Source organism: Lepidochelys kempii, chromosome 6 (assembly GCF_965140285.1).
Source record: "Lepidochelys kempii isolate rLepKem1 chromosome 6, rLepKem1.hap1, whole genome shotgun sequence".
NCBI lineage: Eukaryota > Metazoa > Chordata > Testudines > Cheloniidae > Lepidochelys > Lepidochelys kempii.
Window position 1 is genome coordinate 13,031,126 of NC_136385.1, and position 14,327 is coordinate 13,045,452.

A 14,327-nucleotide genomic window follows, 5' to 3' on the forward strand; every position below is an offset into this window, starting at 1 on the left:
GAGAGAGTGTCACTGTGTACAATTGCTCTCCTGGATATAGGGTCAGCAGAGTGCCCTGATCACATGGAAGAAAGCAGCCACATCACCTTTGTGGAACATCTGTAAGACTCTACCTGGGCCAGTCCTCCCTGCTTTCCCTTCTCAGTGATTTGGGTTCATTATGCTTTAGTTGAAACATGTGACTCACGAAAAAAGTCCCCGGCCTCTGAAGAGAGGAAGTGCAGCTGAAGAGAGGAACTGAAAGAGTCTGCAGGAGCCTCTCGCTCATTGCCTCGCTCATTTCCCCTGTGATCCTGCCACCCCATACATCTTGGCTCTCCTCCTTGGAGCAAAGGGGAGAGAGGACTTAGTGCAATGGATGACTTGGGTAAGTGAACCCCCCTTCCAATGGAAGAGCAAGGAGTGGACTCTTGAGTTAGGCCCCCAAACTGGGTTTGATGCTGACACCACCTAGTCCAGCCCTGGATCTGTCGCAGCCAGAGCGGCCCGGCCCTAGGCGCGGCCGGGGTAGCACAGCACAGCCTGACCCCGGAGCGGCCCAGACCCAGGTGTGGCCGGAGCTGGCCAGCCATGCCTGGGGCTGGGCTGCTCAGGCCACAGCTGCTCCAGGCCACAGACTGAGTTGGGGCCAGGGGAGGGGCACCCCTTCTGTGGCAGGTTGGGGCCCCGGTGCTGGTGTGGGGAGAGAGCACTGGGGGGAGTGTTGTGTGTCCTGTGTGGCAGGCGCAGTTTATATTGTTTGTCTCTAACCGGTTTTCTTGTTCAGATGCTTTGCTGGCAGAACTGGAAGAAAGCTCTAAGGAGCCCAAAGGGAACTACTCCCTTCTAACACACGGCTCCAGTGAGCAGAGACCAGCCGCAGCAGTGCCTGAGACAGACGCTGTCCAGAACGAGAAACTAGTCACCTCAGGGACCCATAAGGTATTCCCTTCAGTGCCTGTTGGGGCTGCCTACACACAAGGTACCCGGCAGAAATCCATCCTCTACAACAGGGAGGTTGAGACCCTGCAGAACTCAGCACATGAAGGTTGTCCCATGCAGACAGTTACATCTGTGCCCTAGAGATGTTACAGGCCCATCCAGCCCCTCCTGACTATAATTTAGGAGAATGCCGAGAGTGGAGAAGGGATTTCCAGATGATCAATTAACCACTAATTCTCCTTAATTAGCCATGTTCACAGTAAGGCAGGATCTGGAAATACAGTATAACTGGATTGGGTATAAGGAAATGGGCTGCTTTCTTTGTATATCCCTTGCTCTTTCTGTTTCCAGGTACAGCCTGCATTAAGTACTTGGCTCCAGGAATCAGATGACAAAAATGTCTACAGGTAAATGCTGTACCGGGGAGGGAAAGCTGTTTTATTGATCCTTCCAGTACACCCATCTGTATCTCCTCAGCACTGCTTCCTATAAATGCCTGCTCCCCCATGATGCTTAATGAAAAATTAACCTACCCTGATCCCCCACCATGGCAGGACAGAGCCGGTTTGAGGTGGTACTGCCCATACCAGCCTTTCTCTGGTGGCCTGGTCTAAGCGTGGGTCAAAAAGAAGTTTCCAACCCTTCTGGTTGCGCCCATCTCAGTCTGAACAGGACCCAATTCAGGGCTGAGGCTGCAGGCAGGCAGGGGGTAATAATAAATAATGAATAATGCCCCATCCCAGGGCATAGAAAGGCCTAAACATGGCAGAACTGCCAGCGTGGAGAAGGGGGTTGGTGACAGGGTGGTGCAGAGGAGTTACCTGTGGATCTGCCAGTATGCAAATCAACAGACTTAACACCCCCCACAGGAGGTGGAGAGAATCCACAACCTCTGCTTACAACCAGTGGACTGGTAGTAGTGACCACAGAGCAGCAAAACTGCACCAAGCTACCAGTTGGTGCCTGTGTGCCCAAGTCTCCTCGGCTCCCCTGTGTGCCCAAGTGTCCTCGGCTCCCTGGTGTGAAGTGTGGCACAGGGTGGGCTAGGAGGGGGCTGTACTAGTGGGTTAATTATATATTTGTATTGGGGTAGCAGAGGTTTCAATCAGGATCGCCTCATTGCGCTAACTGCTGTACACATGGCAAAAAGGCCTCTAGCTTGAAGGCCTTACAATCTTTGATTAAAACAGTTGAATCGGGAGCTTAATAATGATTTAAATGTCATATTGTTCTTTACGTCATTGCTGATCGTTGTACAAGAAATATCCAGTTACTGGAAGTCTGTGGGTGGTACTTAGGGTGTGAGAGGGGTTTGGTTAAGGGGGTGGTGGCTGGGGAGTCTGTAGGCCTGGTTGGGCAAAGGGATGGTCTCTGGATTGGTAAGGGGATGGTATCTGGGTGTGTGGGAGTCGCTTGGATAAGGGATTGGTACCTGGGTGTGTGGGCATGGTTTGGCTAAAGGAAGGGCAGCTGGGTGTGTGGGAGTGTCTTGGCTAAGGGGGTAGTACCTGGGTATGTGGGTGTGGCTTGGCTAAGGGGATGGTACCTGGGTGTGTGGGTGTGGCTTGGCTAAGGGGATGGTACCTGGGTGTGTAGGAATGGCTTGGCTAAGGGGGTGGTACCTGGGTAGAATACCCCCGAACCTCTCCACTGACCCTCTCTCCAGTTACTAATCCTTTCCTCTCCTTTGTCCTCCAGTAGTTGCTGGTTATACTCCTCCCACTCCAAACACCCAGATCTGGCTCCACCCCTGCCTCCCTGCCACCAGTTCAGTGGGCCGTTGCTCACTGACTGGCTATTGGGGGAAACCTTCCCTAAACTCCACAGCTCCCTCCCCAGACACATCCCCACCTGCCCTGCCCTCCACTCACAAGTCCCTGACTGTATTTAGTGCCTGTCTACGTGGGGACACTTAGGAAAGCTCATCTAAATGACCTTTTAAAGTGGGTTAGTTAAACCTCATTAAACCCCTGTGTGGATCGTCTCATTCAGAATTAAAGTGCCCTTAATTCAGTTTATCTTAATTCTGTTCCTGAACAGGAACACCCAGCATCTGCTCTGGGGATCAGACGATAACTGATGATGGGGAGATGCGTTTGTTTCCCTTCTCTAGGGGTGTCCCTCACACCCTGCTCTACTTCCATGCTCACTGGGGTGAGCACCATGCTTCCAGTGAACGCTTTGGTGTTCCTGTGGTCTGGTGGTGGCAGGGCGGGTCTGGCTGCTGGGAGCTGGGTAAAGGGGGCTCATGGTGGGGTTGAAGCAGTGACCTACTCTCTTTGACACGGACGTCTCTCTTCTACCCGCAGTGAGGTTCCAACTCCGCAGCTGTCGCTTCTTTCCCCTCCCCCCCCGACGGCTGCTCAGCAGCTGGATGAGCTTTTATCCCATTTGGGCCAGATGCAGTCCAAGGTGAGTCCTGGCCATGCAACCCCCTCCTCCAGAAGAACCAGGGGCACCACTTTGCAAAGCTTCAGTTGAGATGCAGGCCTTGGGCTCTTCCTTGGGAATGGCCCCTGCCCACGGCTGGATTAAACTTCTGTGAGCCCAGCACTGCTGGGCCATGGCCCACCCTCCCATTCTGCCCCTCGCTCTGCCCTGAGACCACACCCCCACTCAAGACTCATCCCCTGAGGCTCCGCCCACCACGTGCACAGGGTGGGAGGGGGTGGAGAGGAATGAGTGGTGGGCGGGGCCTGCGGTGGGGAAGAGGCCAAGTGGGGACAGGGCCTCGGGATGGCACGCAGGTGGAGTGGGGGAGCAGGGTCATGGTCTGGGCGCTGGGGCCCCTTCTGAGTGTGGGCCCAGCACCATGGCACCATTGGTGCCATTGGCAACCTGGCACTGCCCCTGTCCCACGTTCCAGCCGGCAATGGCAAAGCCTGGCGTTCTTCTGTTGGTGCAGTAGAAACAACTCCCTAGGTGAGGGGGAAATGGGGAAGCTGTAGGGCCAAGCCCCTGGCGGGAACACGAAGCCAAACATTCTCACGGCGTGGTCTCCTCCTTTCTGGCAGATCTCAGCGGTGGGTTCTGCTGTAGAACCGGAACGTGCCAGGGGGCCATCAGCAGTGGGGCCAAGTCCCGGCAGCACTCTTGAGAGCATGCTGGGGGACCTGACACAAGAGCTGCAGGACCTCGGCATCACGGCCGTGCCTAAGGGCAACTGTGCTTCCTGCCGCAAACCCATCGCTGGAAAGGTGAGAGGGGATGGCATGGACCCTGCAGCTGTCTGTCAGTCTATATGCGTGTTCCTCTGTCTCACCAGGGTTGGCTCCTTCCACTCTTGATTGCTCAGAGCTATAAGATCTGCTTGGTCAGACAGTATGTTTCCCCCAGTCCCTCCTTTAGGTGAGGGGATCTCTTTCTCCCCAAAAAGTCCTATAACAGCTGAGTCTCCTGCTGTCTCAGCCACCATCTCTAGGACCATGCGAGGGTCCCTATTCCTATCATGGCTTCCCCAAACTGCTGGGTCCCCCATGTACCAATGGGCTCAGTGGCAGAGATTCTCTGGGCAAAGACTTCCTGAGTTTTGTCCTGTCTCTAGATGATCACTGCTCTGGGAAAGACGTGGCATCCCGAGCACTTCACCTGCACCCAATGCGGACAGGAGATGGGCTCCAGTGCTTTCTACGAGCGAGGCGGCCTGGCGTACTGCCAGGAGGATTATCACCAGCTCTTCTCCCCCCGCTGTGCCTACTGTGCCGGGCCCATCCTGGAGGTAAATAGAGCTGACTCTGCCCTCCTGGTTCTAACTCCTGCCAGGGAAGGTTCCTGGTTGGATTAACCAGGAGGCTGCTTTTCCTTGCCCCTCTCCTCTCGTAGCTCTCTGCCGATAGTGCACACCCCAGTCACTTCGTTCTCTTTGCAGAAAGTTCTGACGGCCATGGACAAGACTTGGCACCCAGAGCACTTCTTCTGTGCTCACTGTGGGAAGGTGTTCAGCAATGATGGTGCGTCCCCTGCTCTTCTCCTGCCATACGTAGAAAGTCGGGATTCCACGGGGATCTAGGCCTCTGTCTTGACCCACAGTCCCGCTGCTATTCCAGCCCTGGCCTCTCCCCAAAGCTCCCCCCCTCAATTCCAACCTGCAGGCCCCTGTTATCCCCTCCCTCAACTCCCTCTCACCCCCGCCTCCGCTCTGCCCATGCCCCTGAATCCTGACTGCAGCTGCCTACTATCTTAGCTCTGGGCTTCCCCCTACACCTCTGCCAGTTCCCCATATTCCTTACTTGGGTTCCCCACCCTCCTGCTATTCCAACCCTGGGCCTCCAGTCGTGAGTTGTGATTCTGTCAGGTGCACAGATCAGGGACAATTCTGGAAGGGAGCAGTCATTTCGCTGGGCACTCACTGCTAAAGTGCTCAGTCATATGAATAGATTCCCTCCCTCTGAGGCCCTAAGGGATACAGACTTTGGGGCCAGAGCTCCGGCCGTTAGCACCAGTGTGGAGTGCTGGTTACTATTTCCTATAGTTGTCACACAGACAGTGTTTAACTGTGTCATGGTGGCACAGCGGCACCTGTAACAACCCCGGTGACCACTTGCTCACAGCCCAGACAGTGGCACAAAATCCCCACAGTAGCAGCAATTGTCCATCTATGCATTTTGCCATCAGTTCCCCTTTAAGGCCCCATCCTGTCCCTGTGCAGTGTGCGTGTGTGTTAATTGCTTGCTTGCTGGGCCGCCCATGGTAGGTGCTCATTAATTTCCCCAGGCAGCCAGAGCAAAAACACTCCGTTCCTGCCAGGGGATTGGTTTTCTAGGCAGGCACTCAGCGGCTGTGTTCTCGCCAGCCCTGCTCAGTAATTGACACCTGAGAGAGAGCCGGTGCTGAGGGCCTCGCTCATTCCCACTCGCTCATTCCCACGCTGCTAATTATAGCAGTGTTGTGAAAAGTTTAACTGATGAGTTCAGGCCCCAGCCCCTCTTGGGGCCTGTTCTTTCTTTGTCCCCTCCTGCATCCTGTCTTTGTTCTCTGGGGGCCTCTCTCCCCACATCAGTGACTTCTTGTTAGTGCTAAGTTTGAGGAGTTTGGCTAGCGATAGGCTGCTTATTCACTGGAGCAGGGACTGTGCACAGTATTGTATGATGCCCAGTACAGTGGGGCCATGATGCTAACTCGGACCTCTTCCATGATCCCAATACTATTCCTGGCACAGTGATCTTGTCTTATCCCAGCTCAGTCCCTACAGGTGGCAGCCAGTTCTGCCTGCACCCGTCTCTTATAGCACACTCCGTTGTCACGAGATTGTCTAACTCAGCTCCTTGACTGCTGGGTTGAATTTGAATTCCTGCTTTTAGGGATGTCTGGTTTGTTCTAGGAATCCACCTTCTGCCTTTACTATTATTTATTATTATGGTAACACCTAGAGATTCCAGCTGAGATCAGGGCCCCATCGTGCCAGGCGCTGCCCAGACACACAGGGAGAGACAGGCCCTGCCCTAGCTGAGATCAGGGCCCCATCGTGCCAGGAACTGCCCAGACACAGCGAGAGACAGGCCCTGCCCCAGCTGAGATCAGGGCCCTATCATGCCAGGAACTGCCCAGACACACAGCAAGAGACAGGCCCTGCCCCAGCTGAGATCAGGGCCCTATCATGCCAGGAACTGCCCAGACACATAGCAAGAGACAGGCCCTGCCCCAGCTGAGATCAGGGTCCCATTGCATTGGGCACTGCATAGACACAGTGAGAGAAAGTCCTGGCCCTAAAGAGCTTCTTGGCTAAGTAGACAAGACAAAGGTTGGGAGAATGGAAGGTTCGTTATCTTCATTTTATAGAAGGGTAACTCAGGTCCGTAGAGAAGTGACATGTCAAGGTCACACTGCGAGTCTGTGACAGAGCTGGGCACTGGATCCAAATTTGAGGGCCCAGTGCAAGGCTGTAAGCACAAACCCAGCCTTCCTCTGCAAGACAGGGCAATTCTCTGAGAGAGTTCTCAGCAACGACAGGAAAAGTCATAAAGCAACATCCCATGGGCTCAGATTTTTAAAGGTATTTCAGGCATTGCTGTGCTCAGTGTTCATGGAATCCTAGAAGATCAGGGTTGGAAGAGGCCTCAGGAGGTCATCTAGTCCAACCCCCTGCCAGGGCTGGCCCACAACATTTTGGCACCTGAGGCGGGGAGCTCAAATGATGCCCCCATACCTCCTCGCTTGGGCCAAAACTTTGAAAAGTCTCAATTCTGCCTTCTTCCTGTTCTACTCCTCTCATGGTACTGCTCTGCTACCTACCCTAATAAAGGAGAACTAACAACTTAAAATGCCTTGTTCAAAAATTTTAAGTAACACTTAACTTTCAAATGCCTGAACAGCAAATGTAACTTTTCTTGTCTGCATAGTAAACACTGGCATTTTTATCTGTTTGAATAATCAAAGTGGTGCTTTCCGTGCCTTCTTGGTTGCAAAGATTTGAACTGCTTCCTGAAGGTCCACAGTCTGGGCCAGCTCATGCTCTATTGAGATGGTTGCAAGGCCGACCAGCCTCTCCTGTGTCATTGTGGAGCGTAGATTTGTTTTTATTAACTTTAAGAAGTTCTTCACTGGCAACTGTTACAGGAAGTGTTAGAAGTATGTGCAGAGCAACAAAAGCATTTGGAAAGAGGGTGGTCATCTTATTTGTGCACATATATTCCAGAACAGCCTTTGGAGTTGATCCTGCTGAAATGTATATTGAAAGGGCTTTCAGGTCATCACCTAAATCACTCGCATCAATATCACGCATGTCGTCATGTGTCAACTCTGTCTAGTGCCCTGTATTGCTGGTGTAGGTCTTCTTCAGGTATAGTGAGGAGTTTTGGAATATCATACAATATCCCAAATATACTACTGTGTTCCTTGAGCTGCATGAAACGTTCTTCAACTGACTGTATTGCACAATCTAGCACCTGGTTAAAGAATTCAACTTGGAATTGTTGTTTGGGGTCTCTTATGGGATTATCCCATGCCTCATAATCAAAATGTCGTCTTCTTTGGTGACTGTTGTATTCTTGAATGGGTGGGAAAATAGCTTCAGTGTGAAGTTCCTCTGCCAACTTCTGTGCACTCTTCAGAACATTTTGAAATCCCTCATCTGACTGGTAGGACTGTAGGTATGACTTTGCTTTGTCCAGTTGTTCCATTGCTCCAGATATATCAAGGTCAACACCTTGGAGTTTCTTGCTTACAACATTTATTTTAAACAGTATGTCGTGCCACAACACTAAGCCACACACAAATTTGGAATTATGTGTGTTTCTGGTCATTCCATTCCCCTCTGCCACCGTTCTCCCACAAACAGTTCCTGTCATAGCATTAGCCTCCATAATGGCAACTATGGCGTCATCTATCTTCCCAATTTGGTGTTTGATAGGCTTTATCGCCTCCACTCAACTTTCCCATCATGTGGCACTCAGTGGTTTCAGTGTCAGAGAGGATGTTCCCAGACGTTGCTTCAAAATTTGCCATCGATGAGTTGATGCAGAGAAAAATACATAGATGCTTTGAATTACAGTAAAAAATTCAGCAGCCTCACTAGAAACTGATGCTGCACCACTGACCACCAAGTTCAATGAATGAGAACTGCATGGGACAAAAAAAGTTCGAGGGTTTAACTCTCGGATCTGTGTCTGCACTCCTCTGTTCTTTCCTCTCATATTGGCACCATTATCATAGCCCGGACCTCTCAGCTATCGCAATTCCCTGTCATACCAGATCTTGTAGTATCATCAATGTAAATAAATTCTAGAGAATGCTCTCTGACAGTCACCATTGTAGGGACGTTTTCACTAGGTTCTGTTGTTGTTACAAAACGCACCATTAAAGTAAATTGTTCCGTATGGCTGATGTAAGGTGTGCAGTCCAGAATAACAGAGTAATATCTTGCTGACTTCAGATCTGCCACAATCTTCTGTTTGACTTTTGTTGCCAGTAACTGTGTGATCTCATTTTGAATTGTTTTTTCAAGGTAGTGGTGTGTGTACATTTCTTGGGTGGTGACTCTTCTTAGATGCTCCGGGAGTACAGCATCAAACTCAGCCATCAGCTCCACAATTTTAAGGACGTTTCCATTGTTTGGCACCTACAGCTGATCTGAAGTGCCACGCAGTGCTAGGTTTTTGGTAGCAAGCATTCCCACAATGGCAATGAGCCTTTTCAGAACATTTTGCCAGTAAAGAGACGCTGATGCAATCTTCTCTTGATGCTGATCATCTATGGTGGCCTTTAACCTTAGTCTCATCTCAAGCTCTTTCCACCTATGGAATGCTCTCTGGCAGTTTGCTGCCTTCTCATGGCATGCCAGATTTCTAGCCAGATTTTTCCAGTCCTTTGTTCCTATAGAACCCAATGTGGCTGGAACATTAGACTGGAAGATTAGACTGGAAGAGTTTGCAACAAAAACAGCATGCAGCATTCTGGGCTTTTGAGTACATAAGCCATGGCCCCTCCACTTTGTCACCATTGGGGATTTCACGCCAGTAATGTGTTGGATGGAAACTTCTATTTTCATTGTCTTTGGGGAACATGAAGTTTTTCACTTGCTGTGGCCCATGCAGTACAAGGACGTCCCTCAGGCTACTGCTCAAGTGGGTCCACAGTCCTGGATCATCTAAACTTAAGAAACTAAACTCAGCAGCAGCTGTTTCTTGCACCTCCTCCACACTCTTCTCTGATCTACACTTTTCTTCAGGAATGTGAATGGTTACATCCATTTGAGATGGAGATATGGATGCTGCAGTAGCTGCCAGGTCACCTGCACTCTGACTAACTGGAAGATCAGGCATCTCCTCACCACTCACATCCTCACTGGGGCCGGAAGGCTCACCGTGAACGTTTGTGTCTATGTATCTCAGGAGAGCTCCTTCCTGCTTAGATAGAAAAGCTTCCTTTGCTTGCTTTATTTTTCTGAATGCTGCCCCAGAGGGGCGTTTTCTTCTTTCATTCTTGACTGCTATTCTGTGCCAACTATAGTGGCTCTCAACACTCAATTGAAGGGGACAAATAAGCAGGCTGGTAGCAGGGCCTGAGTGAGGAAAGTGAGGAAAGTCTTAAGGGCCTAACTGGCTCCTGCTACTTCAGTTGACTGCCTGTTCTCCTCAAGTGGGTTCAGAGAAGCAGCAGGAAACAGGAAACTCCCTGAGAAGGTGGTGTTAATCAGTCCAGGTTCCTGGGGGTGCTAAAGAGATACATAAGAGGCTCCTTCTCCTCTCTCACTCTCTGCAGCTCCTGCTGCTTTCTGTTGTTCCCTCTCACCTTCTCTCTTGCCTGCCTGTTATGCCTCTAGTGCCCTCCTTCCTCCAGCACAGCACTGCACCATCTCTGTGCATCTAGAGCAGAGAGAATACACATTCACCAGCAGCAGACACAATTTTCTACACTCGGGGTCCTAGTGGCACCCTCCCCTCCCCGCCACAGTCTGGCACCTGAGGCAGCCGCCTCAGTTCGCCTCATGGTAAGGCCAGCCCTGCCCCCTGATCAAAGAAGGACCAACACCAACTAAATCATCCCAGCCAAGGCTTTGTTAAGGCGGGCCTTAAAAACCTCGAAGGATGGAGATTCCACCACCTCCCTAAGGAACCCATTCCAGTGCTTCACTACCCTCCTAGTGAAATAGTGTTTCCTAATTTTCAACCTAAACCTCCCCCACTGCAACTTGAGACCATTGCTCCTTGTTCTGGCATCTGCCGCCACTGAGAAAAGCTGAGCTCCATCCTCTTTGGAACCCCCCTTCAGATAGTTGAAGGCTGCTATCAAATCCCCCCTCACTCTTCTCTTCTGCAGACTAAATAACCCCAGTTCCCTCAGCCTCTCCTCGTAAGTCATGTGCTCCAGCCCCCTAATCATTTTGGTTGCCCTCCACTGGACTCTCTCCAATTTGTCCCCATCCCTTCTGTAGTGGGGGCCCAAAACTGGACACAATACTCCAGATGTGACCTCACCAGTGCCGAATAGAGGGGAATAATCACTTCCCTCGATCTGCTGCAATGTTCCTACTAATGCAGCCCAATATGCCGTTTGCCTTCTTGGCAACAAGGGCACACTGCTGACTCATATCCAGCTTCTTGTCCACTGTAATCCCCAGGTCCTTTTCTGCAGAACTGCTGCTTAGCCAGTCGGTCCCCAGCCTGTAGTGGTGCATGGGATTCTTCCGTCCTAAGTGCAGTCCTCTGCACTTGTCCTTGTTGAACCTCAACAGATTTCTTTTGGCCCAATCATCCAATTTGTCTAGGTCACTCTGGATCCTATCCCTACCCTCCAGCATATCTACCTATCCCTCCAGCTTAGTTTCATCTGTGAGCTTGCTGGGGGTGCAATCCATCTCATCATCCAGATCATTAATAAAGATGTTGAACAAAACTGGCCCCACGACTGACCCCTGGGGCACTCCGCTTGATACCGGCTGCCAACTAGACATCGAGCCGTTGATGACTACCTGTTGAGCCCGACAATCTATCCACCTTATAGTCCATTCATCCAATCCATACTTTAACTTGCTGACAAGAATACTGTGGGAGACCGTAACAAAAGCTTTGCTAAAGTCAAGATATATCACGTCCACTGTTTTCCCCATATCCACAGAGCCAGTTATCTCATCATAGAAGGGAATCAGGTTGATCAGGCATGACTTGCCCTTGGTGAATCCATGTTGACTGTTCCTGATCACCTTCCTCTCCTCCAAGTGCTTCAAAATGGATTCCTTGAGGATCTGCTCCATGATTTTTCTAGGGACTGAGGTGAGGCTGACCAGTCTGTAGTTCCCTGGATTCTCCTTCTTCCCTTTTTTAAACATGGGCACTATATTTGCCTTTTTCCAATCATCCGGCACCTCCCCCAATCACCACAAGTTTTCAAATATAATGGCCAATGGCTCTGCAATCATATCGGCCAATTCCCTCGGCACCCGTGGATGCATTATATCTGGACCCATGGACTTCTGCATGTCCAGATTTTCTAAATAGTCCTTAACCTGTTCTTTCACCACTGAGGGCTGCTCACCTCCTCCCCACAGTGTGTTGCCCAGGACAGCAGTGTGGGAGCTGACCTTGTCTGTGAAAACAGAGGCAAAAAAAACATTGAGTACTTCAGCTTTTTCCACATCATCTGTCACTAGGTTGCCTCCCCCATTCATTAAGGGTACCACACTTTCCCTGACCTTTTTCTTGTTGCTAACATACCTGTAGAAACCCTTCTTGTTACGCTTCACATCCCTTGCTAGCTGCAACTCCAGTTGTGTTTTGGCCTTCCTGATTTCACCCCTGCATGCTCAAGCAATATTGTTATACTCCTCCATAGTCATCTGCCCAAGTTTCCACTTCTTGTGTGCTTCCTTTTTGTGTTTAAGCTCACCAAAGATTTCACTGTTAAGCCAGGCTCGTTGCCTGCCATATTTGCTATTCTTTCTGCACATCAGGATGGTTTGTTCCTGCACCCTCAATAAGGCTTCTTTAAAATACAGCCAGCTTTCCTGGACTCCTTTCCCCCTCATATTAGCCCCATAGTGTGCAATGCCTGACTGATTTAGGAACTAAAATCTCATTTTCAAAAGGCATTTAGGCTCCTAAATCAGTTAGTCATCACAACACTGAAGACAACAATGTCTAAATGCCTTTGAAAATCTGGGCCCTAAGGACTAGTGAGCATTTCTCCCTGTAATTCCCAAGTTTGGCCACAGGGGGAGCAAATGAGAAGGAAAGCAGGAGTGTGGCTGTGAGAAATTTGCATCTTAAAGAGGAATATCCGTGCACAGTGTTTGTTGTACAGGCCCAGCATGAATCAGAGTGGGCAGTGTAACTCAGGTACGTTCTCTGGCTCCCTGGGGTAGGTTTGGAGCTTGGCAGGAAGGGTCCCTCTCTGTGTCCTCCCATTGGGATTCAGGTGCACTTCATGGATGTCTTCTCCCTGCTTGCCTCCGCAGGTTTCCATGAGAAGAATGGGAAGCCGTACTGCCAGAAGGACTTCCTGGCCATGTTCTCTCCTAAATGCAGAGCCTGTGAGCGGCCTGTGATGGATAACTACCTGTCCGCGCTCCAGGGCGTCTGGCACCCCGAGTGCTTTGTGTGTGGGGTGAGTGTGCGGAGTCCCATGCAGGGGGCTGGAGGGACACCTGGGCTTTAATCTTCAGGAAGGTGATGCAGAGCATGGCCAGGTGAGGGTCAGGAGGTTCTTCCCTATAGAGCACTAAGAACCTCTATAACAGCTGAGTGTGATTCCAGCTCCCTTATCGGGGATGGCTGGGTGAAGCACCAGGGTAGAGGGGCCAGGGGCTAGATAGGTGAGGGGACTGGGTCCCATATGGTGGCTGGATGGGCAAGGGAGCAGGGCCCATATGGGGGCCAGATGGGTGAGGGGCAGAACACCATATGCAGGTTGGCAAGGTGCTTAGTTAGGGATGAGGTCTCAATGCTCCTTCCCCCTCCCTTAGGACTGTTTCAGCAGCTTCACCACTGGCTCCTTCTTTGAGCTAGATGGACGCCCCTACTGCGAGCTTCACTTCCACCAGCGCCAGGGCTCGGTGTGTCACGGCTGTGGGAAGCCCATCACCGGGCGCTGCATCAGTGCCATGGGGCACCGGTTCCACCCCGAGCACTTCATCTGCGCCTTCTGCCTGAGCCAGCTGCAGAAGGGCACCTTCCGGGACCATGGTGACAAAGCCTACTGCCACGCCTGCTACGGCAAGCTCTTTGTGTGACTTCTGCACTGGCCCAAGGGGAGGGGGCTAAGTACCAAAACTGGCTCTGTGGGACAGCCCCCTCTGGCATCCTTAGCCAGAGGCTGAGATACAGGGAGAGAGACCACAGGCCAGAGTCAACAAAGAGCAGCCTCCTTCAATGGGCCTGAACCACTGATTGTTTAAATCAATAGCATTCCATTGATGTCCTTTCTGTTAAATATTAGCTGAAGGTCTGGCCCAATATGTTTGGAGAGAGCGGGGTTCCCTCCCCAGTGACAGCCACTGCGGTCTCCTTCCCAGGAACCTGCCCCTGCCCCTTGATCATCCCTTCCTGGACGTTCTGCTCCTTCAGGCTGTGCTCTGCTTCTCTCCCCTCCAGTGCACGATTTCACCTGCTCCTCTGTTCTCACCTTTGAGCTATACTCATGGTAAATGTAACTGGATGAGGGCGCTGCCCAGAAATAAACATCTTAGTATTCTCTGTGGTTGGTTCTGCATATAGGTTTGGACAGGGATGTTGTGGGAGGGGAGGGATTGATTCTGAGACTTCCGAAGCGGCATCCCTGGATTTCACCTCAGAGGAGAACAATAAGGATAAAGAACAGTGGGGTCAAGAGGTGGGATAGAACCTTTCAGTTTTGGGGGAGCAGGTTAACATAGAACGAGCTCATTGCTACATGTAAAGGCTTGGGTCCATCCAGCAGCTGACATGTCCCTTTCATTAGCAAAATCCTTCTTTATTTTCTGTTCCCGAGCCATC

General features: G+C 51.1%; 1 protein-coding gene across 1 annotated transcript; it reads left to right on the forward strand.

Moving 5' to 3' along the window:
• The first annotated feature begins 208 nt into the window (after positions 1–208).
• On the forward strand, positions 209–14,048 carry LPXN (leupaxin). Its single transcript, XM_073350582.1, has 9 exons — positions 209–367; positions 767–921; positions 1,273–1,328; positions 3,231–3,333; positions 3,936–4,118; positions 4,466–4,639; positions 4,790–4,871; positions 12,812–12,960; positions 13,319–14,048. Exons 1-9 carry the CDS (start codon positions 355–357, stop codon positions 13,583–13,585), a joined length of 1,182 nt encoding a protein of 393 aa, XP_073206683.1. The 5' UTR covers positions 209–354; the 3' UTR covers positions 13,586–14,048.
• Positions 14,049–14,327: the final 279 nt, after the last annotated feature.